General features: G+C 35.4%; 1 protein-coding gene across 5 annotated transcripts in view; it reads right to left on the bottom strand.

The window, feature by feature from the left end:
- Positions 1-14,716, bottom strand: part of OTOGL (otogelin like) — a 96,503-nt gene that overhangs the window by 18,171 nt on the left and 63,616 nt on the right. For all 5 annotated transcript variants that reach the window (XR_002434669.1, XR_002434670.1, XM_021385251.1 and 2 more), the window contains exons 36-48: positions 13,463-13,542; positions 12,256-12,516; positions 9,686-10,578; positions 8,349-8,526; positions 7,328-7,470; positions 6,357-6,380; positions 6,149-6,241; positions 5,316-5,505; positions 4,367-4,581; positions 2,324-2,465; positions 1,808-1,993; positions 1,124-1,336; positions 218-322 (exon numbers count right to left, since the gene is read on the bottom strand). Coding sequence is in view for 3 of the 5 variants with exons in the window: in XM_021385251.1 (XP_021240926.1) it covers positions 218-322; positions 1,124-1,336; positions 1,808-1,993; positions 2,324-2,465; positions 4,367-4,581; positions 5,316-5,505; positions 6,149-6,241; positions 6,357-6,380; positions 7,328-7,470; positions 8,349-8,526; positions 9,686-10,578; positions 12,256-12,516; positions 13,463-13,542 (2,723 nt within the window). In the remaining 2 variants the exon portion in view is untranslated. The remainder of the gene's footprint in view (positions 1-217; positions 323-1,123; positions 1,337-1,807; positions 1,994-2,323; positions 2,466-4,366; positions 4,582-5,315; positions 5,506-6,148; positions 6,242-6,356; positions 6,381-7,327; positions 7,471-8,348; positions 8,527-9,685; positions 10,579-12,255; positions 12,517-13,462; positions 13,543-14,716) is intronic.

Raw genomic sequence — 14,716 nt, 5'->3', positions numbered from 1 at the left:
GAAGTCAAATAAAGAAAAAGAAAGACTGTAAATCAGAGGTGACACAAAACACAAATAAAAAAAGTATTGAAGAATTTGAAAAAGATATACCATTTCCTGGTGTCATTTAGTGTCCTATTCTGCTGAAAATTGGAACAACCTGTAAAATGAAGTTTCTTACAACAGACATTACAAGACTGGAAAGTGTTGAATGAATTGTTTTTCATGTTTCCCTTACCGCAGCGGTACTGTGGGCAGCAGGACAGGGGGTTGTAGCCTACAATCAGTTTTTCACTGTTTTTGCATGTTGGAATAATAGCATCACACAATGACATGTTACATTCTGCAGAACGAAAAACAAAGTGTTTTCATGTATTTGAGACTAACAGCAACCAAATCAGCTTACAGCACATCACCATGTAGGCCTCCCAGTTCAACCCAGCTGGTACAGCTCCATTCATTTGGCATTGTGCAAGCACAGTTAAATCCCTCCCAAAGCAGGTATTTACTTTCCCTGCTTCTGACATATGAAAATGCTCCCTGAGCACATCAACAACACAGTGTCAGTTACGGGTAGCTGAGGAGCAAAAATACCAGATCAGCTGGACCATTTGTTCTCTTTTTCCTTGAAGATGTTTTAAAGAAATAAATATATTCTGCTTAACATTTTAGCAGCAATAAGCATATTCCTTTTGCTAAGAACTATGGCTAAATAGAATATTAATAGTCAGTGATCATCTCACAGAGTGCTGCTTTCTGGGATATAGAAGAATGGAAAGTCGGAGGGCACTTCACTAAACACCAAGGCACTCATAAGAACGCAAAAAGCTCTGGTAACTGCCCTAACTACCAAGCTACTTCTATCATTGAGTATTTCTCCATTTCTTTTGAAATCCTTCTGAAGAGCTTAAAAAATCATTTTGAACAGAAATTTTGTTTTGTTAGTCGACTTGGAATAAATAAATTTTGATTTCATTGAGTTAGTTCTTCAAAGAAAAGCAACAGTGCTGACCCAAACAGCCAAAATTACCTAAATATCTGTTCTCAGAAATGTCACCTTGAACCTTGTCAAAAACTAAACCTCTGCTGACAAATACCAAGCATTTAATTTACACTTCTGTAACTGAAAATATGTGTGGCGTACCACAAACTTTTTTTGGACAGCAATCCCCTTCTTCCATGACAAGGACAATAACTTCTCCTTCTCTTTCACAAGCCGGTGGTGGATCCTCATTGCATTCAGGTTTTACAGCAACAATGCTTCCATTTTCTAAGCAGCTGTATATGCAACAGCTTCTCATGGACCCATTCCAGATCTCCCCAGCAGAGCGGGGTTGTCCTCTGTTATCTGTACATGCTGAGAGAAAAATGTTACTTCACTTTGACAAGTGGAGGGTTTTGACAAGTCTGCAAGCAACAATGAATTTGTTTGTTATCTAAGTGACCTTACTGCTTAAAATAAGAGCACTTCAGAACATTATGATGAATCCAAGAAAAGATGATGATATTAAACAAATGCTTATTTATGGATGAAAATAGTCCATGACTACAGGGAAAATAAGCTGCCCCTGCTACTCCTTCCTGAGTACTCTACAAAAGAAAGCCTGGGAACTATGGAAGAATGACTGTTATTTTTCTCCTGCAGAATTAAATCAGGTAAAAGTATAGACTAAAGCTGTAGCTTGAGATCAAAGCTAGGCTCTGTAGAATAGAACTATACTGGATTCACACCTACTGAGGACTGACATAGAACTTTAACTTTGCTTACACTGATCTGTAGTTAATATTAGCAGATATTTGCAAACCCCCTCTGTCCTGGTGCACTTACTACATTTTTCTTCTGGAATACAGAGGTCAGAGTCTGTTCTATGTAGAACAGTGCCACTTTTACACACACAGTCTTCCCTTAAATAAGAACATGGAGAATCTTCATACAACCACTTATTTAAGCATGTCTTTGCTTCACAGGGTTTCACACAAGGCTGGTATTCCTTGCCCTCAGGACAACTCAGTGCTGCAAGTCATAAAAAGAGGAAACTGAGTATTGATTCTTTCAGAATTTCATTGGATAAACAAGTAGTAGGTACAAGAACGTGTATCATAGAAAGCAGGTATTTATATATTTAGTGGTACTTTAGTTAAGCTACTCATTAAATCAAGATTAAAATTCATGACATTAACTAGTGAAATTTCAAGAACTTGTACTATGCCTTACTAATGCTGTGATAGAATGAGACAGTATTTCTAATAGCAATAAAAAGAAATGTATTTTTTTTTAACTCATCACTAAACACTGCTGCAGTATGAAGTCACATTAGGATATGGAACATTGCTGTCTGCTTACAACAATAATCAGGTGTCCTCCATTTAATGCAGATATTGTGCTTGTTGCATAAAGCTACATATGCAGAAAGTGCATCACACTCATAATTCCAAAAATAAGTGCTGTTGATCCACATCTTCTCACAAAATTCCTGTGGTGAAACCTAGGAACAAAATTAATCATTAATTACAAGAAATAATACAGCAACAGGGAAATAAAATGTCTAAAGTAAAGAATATATATATATATATTATTTTTTCAGAACATTCATTCTGCAGAACTTAATCTGCCAGAATTTACTATTCTCCTTAGTGTATATGAAAGAAAATCAGCTTCTTAATGGATGAACCAAATGCCTGGCAATTTTGATTCTATGTCAGATTTTGTTATAGACCAGGAACATATCTAAACTCATTGTACCTGAGGCTATGAGAGTTCTCCTGGAAACACAGATGAAGTATGATTTCTGACTATTCAGATGAAATTATTTCATAATTAGATATGTTCAAACAATTATGAAAAGCATACTGCTAGCCGCTGGTGCTATCCTACCTTCTTGATTCCAAACCACTTACCACTGTACTTTCCCTCCATCATTCCCTCCCATTTTGTTTCTGGGGCAGATAGCTCTAAAGTCTCTTTAACCCATTTCTTCAGAAAGAATTATCTACATTATTTCTAACCGGAAAAAAGGAAGTGTGAGTTTGGGAGTATGAAGGAAGGGGTTCAGCTGCCTGCAATACCTGTAGCAGCATCACTCTGGGATGAAAACCACAGAGAGTAATGCAAAGCAAAACCAGGTTGGAAAAATAGAACAGCTAGAAATGAATCAGAAATCTGGAAATGTCCATCTCTAGGAAAGAAAGAGCCATTTGAATAATTAATCTTTTTTATTCTGAAATAAGTGGGAAAAGTGGAAAAGTCAGTCAGTCCTGAGAGAGATGGGATTTCTCAGTTCACATTGGCAGGAGGTTTGCTGCACTGGCTACCTCTAGTGGTACGCTGCGTGCGAGAGCTACATCCCAGTTTGAAAGCACAGTTTCCAAAAATAAATTATGATGATTTCTGTAAGAAAAGCTACAAAACTGTTACATAATAATGACTACATCAAAAGCAGAAATGTAATTAGTCCAATCAGTCTCAGACTGCATGAGTTGCTGCCGTATACAGAAAAAGCATGAGGCTTTCATTTCTAGTGACTATTGTCAAACTTTTCTTAAAAATATCACTTTAAGAGCACACTTGTGTTGAGATAATGACCTGTTGTCATTCCTGTGAGCTCTGCCTACTCAGTGATTTAAGAAACAGCATAATAGCACAGAGATCCATATAAATGTCTCTTTCACTTTACATAACACAAACTGAATAACTATTATCTTGAGGCCACAATTAGAATACTGTGTCCAGTTCTGGGCTCCCCAGTTAAAAAAGACAGAGATCTCCTAGAAGGAGTCTATGGAAAGGCCACAAAGATGATAAAGAGCCTGGAGCATCTCCCATATGAGGAAGGGCTGAGTAACCTGGGTCTGTTCAGCATGGGGAAAAGAAGACTGAGAGGGGATCTGATTAATGTTTATAAATATCTGAAGGGAGGTGGGAGGCAAATGGATGAGGCCAGGCTCTTCTCAGTGGTGTGTAGTGATAGGACAAGGAGCAATGGCCTAAAACTTGAACACAGGAAGTTCCATACAAACATGCAGAAGAACTTCTTTATGGTAAGGGTGACGGAGCACTGGAACAGGTTGCCCAGAGAGATTGTGGAGTCATCTTCTCTGCAGAAATTCATGACCCATGTGGATGCCTACCTGTGTGACCTATGTAGGGTACCTGCTGTAGCATGGGGCTTGAACTCGATGATCTCTTGAGGTCCCTTCCAACCGCTGAGATTATGTGATTCTGTGATTATTTACAATGGACGGCATGACAAAAATGTTTATTAAAGCCATCCATCCTGTTGCGAACTCATGAAAATAAGCATAACATTAAAAAAATTGCATATCTCTCACTCTTTTCTTAATTATACAACTTCTGTTTAATTTATACCTGGTATTTCTTTGTACTCACTTTATTGTGACAATGGATGAAAACACTTCTGCTTAACAGTTCCATGCAGTATGTGCAGTTATCTTCAGTGCAGTTTCTTACTGGCCTCCTAGTTGTTACATCAAGGGATTTCTCAATTTCCCAGCTCTTAATGAACACTTCAATTTCCTCCATATTTGTAATTATGGTTCTGTTTTGCATTTTCAGGTCATCAGTAGGATCTCCATTACACACCCCTGTAGAGAGAGCATCATGTTCAAAGCAAAAAAAAAAAAAAAAAAAAAAAGAACGAACAAAACATGGCATATTACTTCCTTTGAAAAAGAAAAGTGTATTTGATGAGGTAAAAATAGCATTACATGAAGTTCATGTGTGAGACATCTGAATTTATAAGTCAGAGCAGCTACATGTCCGCTGTAAACTGGCAGTAATAAGGAGGTTATTAGGGAAGCCCTAAACATGCTACATTTATTATCATCATAATTTAGTTTGAGACACCTTAGCCATAGTCTTTAGCTCTAAATCCAACTGTCATAGGTCTCAGACCCTTCCCAAGATACATCTTTTATCAGTATTTGCATAGCATTTGCTGTCTCTGCCAGCATCCTAGTTACCAAATATACTCTCACTACTTGAACTTCTTCAGTAGTCATTTCTCCATAAAAAATGTTGCCCTTTCCTTTACTTTATTTCAATGATATTCTTAAAACAAAGCAGAGATGAGTAGTTTTAAGTTAATTAAATACAATGTATTGACCATTACTTACTCTGAAAACGACTTTGTTAGGAAGCATTGCTTTCACACAGAATTATTGTTTTACCATTTCAAAAGCCCACCTCAAATAGAATTGCTAGTGTAATTAATGGAAGTCACAACAAGAGCCATAGGGACAACAGATCACAAAAAAGAACACAAAAAGGAGGTGTAAATATTGAATATGAAAACAATTAATTGCCACCATAGTCTCACCACAAAGTCCTTCTGTCGTCATTGATGTGTTAGAGTGCAATCCATACTGTATATCTATGATGCCCGTAACATGAGCCCACTTGATGCTAATACCAGCTGGGGTATTAATGACATACATTGCACCAGTATCTTGAATACTCAGTCCTTCTTTTGAAAATGGTAAAGATGGAATTACAGAATCCACTACTACCTAAAATAAACCAAATATAGCCTTTAGGGATAAAAACAGATTACAAAGATGTATTTTATATGTCTTAACATAGAATAGCAAAAGAGATTTTTACAGCCTCTGCCATACGCTGTGACAGTAATTGCTGTGCTTAAATCACACTGCTTCTTGTCAGTAACACTGTAACTGCAGATGAAATAGGCATGAAAAAAAATAATAATGACATGGAAATCTTTTCTAAATAAGCAGTATCCCATACTTATCACATACCATTTGGTAAAATAAAAAAAAATCTAATTCCAATTATTCAAAGTTACCTATTCTAATCTGTTATTGTCCAGCAAACATGACAGCTTAAATATTTATTACATCTTGAAAAACTTCTGTTTGATATTAGCTGGAAATATATTATCAAGAATGAATGCTTTTGTAGTTTCTTTAAAATCTTTAAAACCTTGAAACACTTTGAAATGTCATATAAGTGGCAAGTAAGTAAAGCTTAGTATCATAAATGTTTTTTTTTTCTAGCATATCATGAATCACTGGGAATGTGAACTGCAGAAGGGATCCTATCACTATAAGTCTGACCTGCATTGTACAGAAGAATAGCACTACAGTTATCTCTTGAGTGTACGTGTGCTATATAATGGTGACATATACTTACTTTTCTTGCTAAACGATTGATAAGTAGTTCAGATGTACGTGTTGTTACATTTAATTTCTTAAAACAGAGCCCGGAAGTGCTTGCAGGAGGAACCTTGAAAGAAAAGTAATGAACAAGTTTGGTTACAATCTTTGAGGAGGAAGAGAATTATTTCAATAAGTGGAATATTAACACAATTTATAATTAGTAAAAGAAAAAAAGCACTTACTATTTTTCTTATTGAATTTGCACTCTGGAAAACATTAGAAGTAGATTAGAAATGTGATGATAACTGTCAGAATTCTTATTTGGCAAAAACAAATTGACTTTTCTTTGTGTTTAAAAGTTTGTCTATAACCAGTTTCCTAATTAAACTAAAATAAAACTAGTTAAACTCAATATATTTCTTATAAACAATAAAAATAATACACATAATGCATATTTTAATGAACTATTCTTAGAAATTTGATTTACTTGTTAAAGGAGTTTATGTGGCAAATAATACAGAAAAGGCAACACAATGACCTCATGAGAGTGGTTATGAGACCAAGACAGATGGAAAGGAAAGAAGTCTGATGAAGTTCCTGATGAGGAACCTCTTTACCCACAGACCAAAGACATGGTGTTCAAGGTCTGCAAAATTAAAACTACGAACAATCCAAAGGAAAGGTTTGTACAGATTCTAGGGATGAGACTGACCTGATGTGTAATGCCAGGTTAAACACAAAGTGCCTAGACCTCCTCTGCAGGCAACACGAAGAGGCAGACAATGGCAAATAACTCATCACGCTAATCCCTAACTCATAACACCTTCCTAAAATAACCTAAAAAAAAAATTTTTTTGCAACTATTCAAAATATTTCAGCATTTTGATAATACTGAAAAGTACAAATTCAGGGCCTTAAGAAGATTTGTGGGTGGAGAGCCTGGAAGAAGGCATATAGATTCAGTAACTGTATTTATAAAGAACCTATGTTTGCATTTCCTGATAACATAATAAAACAATTTTTTTTTAAAACAAAGACTAAATTATTTTATTTAGACAGCACGATGAAGCAAGTCCTCTGAAAACTTGCCATTTTTCAATGGGCATTGCTTTTATCTGAAAGTTTTTAGCGATGCAGTTTTGGCGACTGTTATACTCCTAACACAGTAATTCCAGACACTACTACAATTACTGAAGAAATGCAAGTTTCTTACCTGATTAGCAGGACATTTTTCAATATGAGCAACAATAATTTCTCCTGGTAGCTTGACTAAAATGTAGGAAGCCATGTTACAGAGGGCTATGTTGTTTCCATCAAATGTAATAACACTCAGTTCAGACAGAACAGAACATTGACCTAAAAAAGAACTGTCATTTAATGAGGTTACCACAAAACATAATATTAGGCATTTCTAAAAACTTTCAGTTTGACAAACATTTTCATACGAAGTGCTTTCATATATATATCTAGATGGCATCGTTCTGCAGACAGCATACTGAGCCACAAGGAGAAGCACCTTACGTTACTCAGTGGAAAACAGCTTAACCGAGTGCTATGTTCCCCAGGAAAGTTTAAATTGGTGAAAAATTAACTTATGTCATTGTTTCACAAGTAAGGATAATGAATTTCTACGTTGTCAGATTAAATGCATGCACTAAGATAGTCAAATATTTGATGTGCTGCTAGCAAGAGATGTATCCATTCTATCTCAAGATGAGTATTAAAAAATATTATATAGGTTTCAGAAATGCTGCCAAGTTTTTAATATGACTTCTCTTTGAACTCCTGGTACTCTTGGCAGAAAGTCTGCTGCCAATCTCTATAATTTCTAAATGTCAGCAATAACTCCTTTTAGAGCTAAGTGAAATCTGGAGGTTCTTTCATAAAAGGCTAGTATTTTATTCGTACTCTTCCCCAAAATGTTGACATATCAATGTTTTCTAATGATAAATATTTTGAAGATTTTCAGCTGAAAATGTTGATACTCGTGTTGCAGTTCTAATTTCAATTGTTTTGTTTAAAACAAACTCTTTTGATTCCAGAATGTTAATTCAAATATACAAAAGCATTTATTATATTTCATTGTGTTTTGCTGATGAGACCCAAAACATCTCCTTTAAATTAATTTCTATATTCGACCTCACCTTTCCACTGTAATAGTCTCTTATTTTATCAACTAAAATTTACAAATTAAGGCTCTATGTTGTAAGCATTTATAAATAAAAGTGACTTACAAGGACATTCCCATTCTGGGCAACAACTATCAGTATTAACTTGGACTGGCATTCCTCGAAAACCACAGTCTGGCTTCTGTGCATCCTTAAGGCAGTTCTTTGAAAGGTTGTATAACATCCAGCCCGTATGAACACATACATACTGACTACATTTGTCGACAGGTTCAAGGTATCTTGGCTTTCATATATGGAAAAAAACAATCAGAATCAACTTTACACTCATTGTACTTAAGAAGTATCAACAATTCATCACTAGTTCATGCTCTGTTCTAAGACAGAATCAACACATCTATGTGACCCCTCATACGTACTTATCATTGGGTCTGGTAGCTGGACTAAAATACTCCTTGTCATGCAGCTTTAGATAAAAGTACACACCAATACATGCTCTTGAATTAAAGTTCCATGAGATAGATACATAGCAAGCTAACTGCAGTCTTCAGATCTCTCCAAGTTAATCTGGTCCAAGTTCAATATAATGAGAGATCATTAAATCAGTACTCTGCACTCCTACTGTTAAAAAGATCCCCAAATAACCAAAATTCTGAGAAAAAAAAGTAGCACTTCCTCTGAGAAATTGAATACATATATACAAAAATATGGCTATAAAATAAATTGCATAAAATAAATAGAAATCTCAAGATAATTCAGCCAGTTAAAAAATTCATGCTGACGTGCCAAGAAGGTTTTGATGGGGCAGAAATGTCCTACAATTTAGATTTAGAGTGTTTACACTGTACAGAGTTAATTATCTTGCAGCTGTGGATTTTTTAATCTGTTATTTTGGAAGTGATTGCTTATTTTTGGTTGTTACAGATGACAAGAATGCACGTCAATTCATAAACAAGCTTTCTGTTCTGTCTAGCAATAATGGAATACTCTATATGAAGCATTCTGCATTGAGGATCTGTGTTATGTTCAGTAATAACCCAAAGCATTTTAAGAAAAACAGAAGCATGCATTCCCATCATTTTAAACCCTATCACAAAGAAAGAAATGGAAAATAAGAAAGGCAGTACTATGCAGAAACCCCAACACTCTATGGTTTCTGGCTTTTTCTATGTCTTAGAAATATATTTTATGGTCTAGAATCAGGACATATGTTTAAAACCAATTATTTTCCAGATCAATGCATCTAAGTTACAGAATAGACCACGGTAATACAAGAGCAAGTACACTACAGGCCTCCATAAATAGAAAAATAAAAACAAAAATAGGAGATACTTAATATCTCTGGTATAACATGCATGACATAATAGAAAAGACTGAAAAGCAAAATATATTATGTATTATATATACATATATTAACATCTTGGGGCAAGTAAAAGCGATCATACCACACATTCAGAAGATGCAGACATCATTGTGCCAAACAAAGTTTTGTCAGCTATAGTTGTCACTGTGTCTGTGCTTGCCAGAGAAGTTTGTATTTCCCCAGAGGAAGGAGAAGACAGAGCCATTTCACCACTAGAGTGAGATATATCCATTACAGTTCTACCCTGAAGCTCCGTGCGTTCTGTTAAATTGAAATAAGGTTTAATGGTAGTCTGTGTTAGGATTTTGGACCAATCTGATGTCTTGACATCCAGGACTTCTGAGAGATTTTTTGCTGAGGTTATCCTTACGCTTGAAAAAGGCGAACTCCGACTTGCAGATACAGTCAAGTAAGGTAGGAAAGATTTCTCAGTTGTGGTTGACTTTGCCTTGGTTACATTTCTTTGTACATGTGAAGTCTGGCTGCTTTCTAAAATACCTACAGTTCTTTCAAATGAGGTTACATATTTAAATTCTGAAGTTGTAAATGAGGTGCTTTGTGTCTTTGATAATGGACTGGTAGTACTTGTTTTCATGGCTGTTGTTTTTGAAATTTCTTTACTGCTCTGCGAAACTTGAGATGGAACAAATGTAAGTAAAGATTTGTGTGACTCATACGTAAGTGTTTCTATGGTAGTAGGAACTGAAGCTGAAGCCATATGAAACTTTGAATCAGCAACAAAATCATCAGTGGTCTTTGTAGTAATCCTAGGGTCTACAGTAGTGTCAGAAGCAACTAATACACTGACGGAAGAACTAGGTGGCATTTTTGCAAAAATATAAGGTGTTTTTAAGGATGTAGCATTCACTGTTGTGTTCATTATCATTGGTGTAGTGGATTGAGTGATGATTCCAGCTGATATGACTGATATTGTTCCATCTTCTGCTGAAGAACTTACCGAAGAACTCTGTTTTCCTAGAGAAATAGTAGAGATATGAGCGATCTTAGGAGGAGGTGAAGACATAGAGATGCAATTGGACTGGCTTTCTAAAGAGGCCTCTGGAGTTTCAGGCATTAGTAAAGAGGGTAGTATAATGATGTGTTTAGTGATGCTGAAAGACTAGTAGAAAAGTCTATGTTTAAAATGAATGTAGAAAAATCTGCAGAAATTCAAAGTCTATAACTGTACTTATTGATGTTGTTTGTGAATCTAGAGATGAAACTGGTGCTTGTGTAGCAATTATGTTTTGCAATAATATTCTACTGAATATGGGAATTGATGAATAAATTGTAGTACATTAAGTCATAGAATATAGTAGTGAAGTTGATAACAAGATTTTTCAAAAAGAAGATAGTATTGTAAAGGAAGGATCTTTAGGAATGAAAGTGTTTGCTGTCAGTGTGATGGGGTAGTTTTCAATTCTATGTGTGGACTGGTTAGGTCCTCTGTAATTTTTGCAGTGACTATTAACATAGTATTCAGAGGTAGTAACAGTGTCCTAGGAAGGAAGACTAGAGCTAGTAAACTTCCTTGGATTTTTAGAGGTGAATGACAGCAAAAAGGAATCAGTTTGCATTATATATTTATTTTCTATTGAGCTCGAGCTTGCTATAAATATATCATTGGATATTGTAGGATTTAATATTAAAGACATTGAAGAAGAAGAAGGTTCTTTATAAATACACTTTGAGAGAAAAGTGACATCTCCCATAGTTTTGGGAGGTTTTCAGATGGTAATCAGGGAATGCACTGGTGTAGATACTTGATGTGTTACAGAAGACTTAAAGAAGTGGTTATAGGGATCTGAGATACAACTCGAGTTAAAGATGCAGTCATTATGGGCAGAGCAGTAGAAATGCTGCCTTTCATTAATGGAGAGGTCTGCTTGAGAACAGTCACTGAAATTTCTAAAGAAAATAAAAATGGCTTTGGAGAAAAACTAGAGAACTTGTATTTAGTGGTACCAGGGAATTTTTAGACAGGGGTTCAGCTGTTTCAGAATATGAAGCTGTGATTAACTGAGGAAAACTTGTCTCAAAACTAGCAAATCTAGTTGTTTTAGAAATTTGATGAGCAATTGAAGTCAATGCAGAAATGGGTGTTGGATGACCTACAGGTTGACCAACACCCAACATAGTTCTAACAAAGTACATACAGGAGAGGTAGGTGTACTTTGTATCAGCTATGAACCTAGAAGAAATATGAGTCTTGTGAAAGTGTCTCTGCTAGCCATCAAAGCAGGCAAAGACACTTCAGAAAATACCGCTTCTCCCTGAGAATAACATTCTGAAGGACTCTTATTCCTCACAGTTCCTGCTGGCAGCTCAGAAGTGACAAAAGATGGTTTGGAGGTTAAAGTGTTGAGGTAGAGGGAACAGCTCCTTGATGAGTGGTTGATACTTCAAGTGGAAATGGAACTACAACTAGGGAACTGGGTGTTAATATAGAATGCGTTGGAAGAGGAATTCTACTGAGTAAGGCTGTTGAAGTTTCTATTGGAATGGGTAAAGTTGTAGATGCATTAGAATTGACAGTATATGGTGTGACCGCTGAGGCTTGAAAAGCAGCTGGAAAATCTGTTGAAGAGATGAGTTTGGAAAGGACAGAAGGGCTTGCAGTGCTGTGAGGTACATCAGAAGTTTCCACTATACTTGGAAATGAATATGCTGAATGGGTGGCATCTTCCAGTGAGTACAAATCTGTAACGGACTGCGCTGACATATTCATTCCTGCTAAGGTTGTGCTTGTCTTCATGGTAATTTTGACTGTCACACCAGTACCAGATGACTCAGTCCCTGAAGTTACATGTATAGGAGGTGTTTTCGGAAATCTCTCTGTGGTAGCAGCCGGGTGAGAGATTAACAATGAAGGTTTTGTTCCAGTTGCTGATTCCATAGGTGTCACAGGTATGCCTAAAAGAAAAATGCACATTTCACTGTCTTTTATGGATTACTGGTAAAGAAAAATAGCAACATCTTCACGTAAGTCTCCTTTAAAGATTAACAAATCAAAGCATAATTTTGCTGAGAAGATAAGTTACCAACGGTTTAAGGTTGCCTGATGGCTTTGAGGAACTCAACTCTCAAGAAATTTTCTAATTTTGTTTGCAAATGGAATAGCATATTTTTATTACTACTCACAACCTTGAATGTGCAGAATAGTTTTGAAGCAACAAGAGAATTCTGTGGAAAATTCATTACATCTAAAATGGCAAAATATTTGGAATAAACAAATTACAGAGTTTTTATCTTCTTTTATCTCTTTGGAAGGCCATATATTATAAGATATAACTTCATACTAGCAAAAATAAAAATGCAATTAATTCAAACTTATAAGTTAAAAAAGCAGTATTAAAATGTAATTACTATGTTAAAAGAACACAGTATCCCCAAAATAAGCAAATAATTTGTTAACTTCACACACCAGAAGTTATGAAATAGATGTACTGAATTTAATAGCATGAATTTAATGGCTCACCAACTGAAGTCTCAACTTTTCATCATAGCAATATTTTTTCCATTTGAAATCTTTCAAATGCATATGACACATTAGTAGTTATATAGTCAAACCACAGTTGTGGTGAGTATAACATCATTACAAATACTGAATTCAATAAAGTATTAGAGAAATGAAAGAATTCAACTTTAGCTATGTCTCATTTGGATGCAGGAGATGCATTCTGAAGGACTGGAAATTGAGCCTTTGTCCCAGAGAGAAGCTCTTCTAAAGAAGGATATTCTGTTAAAGCATTTAATTAAAAAAGTAATTAAAAATAAAAGCAAAATATATCTGATTAAAACCTCAAAGGATTTATAGAATGATTTATAAGATTAGATTAATAGCATAACATATACTTACAGTCTTCTGGGTAAACACATTTAAGTGTGACCTCATCAAGGATCATGTTTTTGGGACAATATGGCAAGCATCCTTCAACCCTTTAAAATATTGTGTAGTTAATTCTAAAGCCACAGTAGAAATACGAATTAATTTTAAATTATTTCACTTTGGTAAAATAAGATATTGGAATGTCTTTCCCATCAGATTTCTGAGAACTTTCCAGTGTAATTATAAAAACAGAATTCTGAGGCATTTTAAGGTCAATAAGACAACACAATTCTGTTTCTAAATTTTTAATCATCGATTCTTTTCATATACTAATGAGCATGACAGCTTTGGAGCATTCTGCTTCCCCACTCAGGTGGAATTTCAAGTGCATATTTTGAAAGGTTTCCAAGAGGACCAAAAAGTTCACTTACAATACTGCTGTATATATTCATTTCTGATATTATGATATTTAGAATTGTAGAATCATTAAAGTTGGAAAAGACCTCTAAGATCATTTAGCCCAACCATCCACCTACCACTAATGCTGCCCACTAAACCATATCCCTAAGTACTGCATCCATCCTTTCCTTAAACATCTCCAGGGATGGTGACTCCATCGATTCCCTGGGTAACCTGTTCCTATGCCTCACCACTCTTTCTGAGAATAATTTTTTCCTAATATCCATTCTGAATATCCCCTGGTGAAACTTGAGGCCATTACCTCTTGTCTTATCACTATCCCCTATTCCAGAACCTCACCTCACCACAACCTCCTTTCAGGCAGTTGTAGAGAGCAATAAGGTCTCCCTTGAGCCAAAACCGCTGTGCTAATATTGAAAAATCTAAGAATACCATGACAGAGAATTATTAATATTAGTAGTAATTCATATGAGTAGTAATCCTAATCACAGACTGCATATGAATAGCTAAGTAATCTGAAATTCAAAATATTAATTCTTTTTCACCAGATTTTGTCTTTTTTTTAAGAGATTTTTTCTTTTGGTTTGTTTATAAGAATTCTGGTTTCATAGAAGCCAGAGGAGATCCATGGAAAGGGGAATCCTTATTACTAGGACTAAGTAACAAGCTAACATCAGTTGTGTGAAATCCCTCAAGTCATGCCAAGGAGCATCTCTTGGTATAAAATTCCATCCTCTCACAGGAGAGGGCGTCACTCACCCTTAAAATTGTTCCAGGTTTTTGTCTCAGGCATACAAACACCAGAAAGATTAATTCATCAACAGCATCATGAGATACTGGTTTCGGACGTGAATATATTATAGC

Source organism: Numida meleagris, chromosome 1 (genome assembly GCF_002078875.1).
Source record: "Numida meleagris isolate 19003 breed g44 Domestic line chromosome 1, NumMel1.0, whole genome shotgun sequence".
Lineage (NCBI taxonomy): Eukaryota > Metazoa > Chordata > Aves > Galliformes > Numididae > Numida > Numida meleagris.
This window is presented reverse-complemented; position numbering and strand designations above follow the sequence as displayed.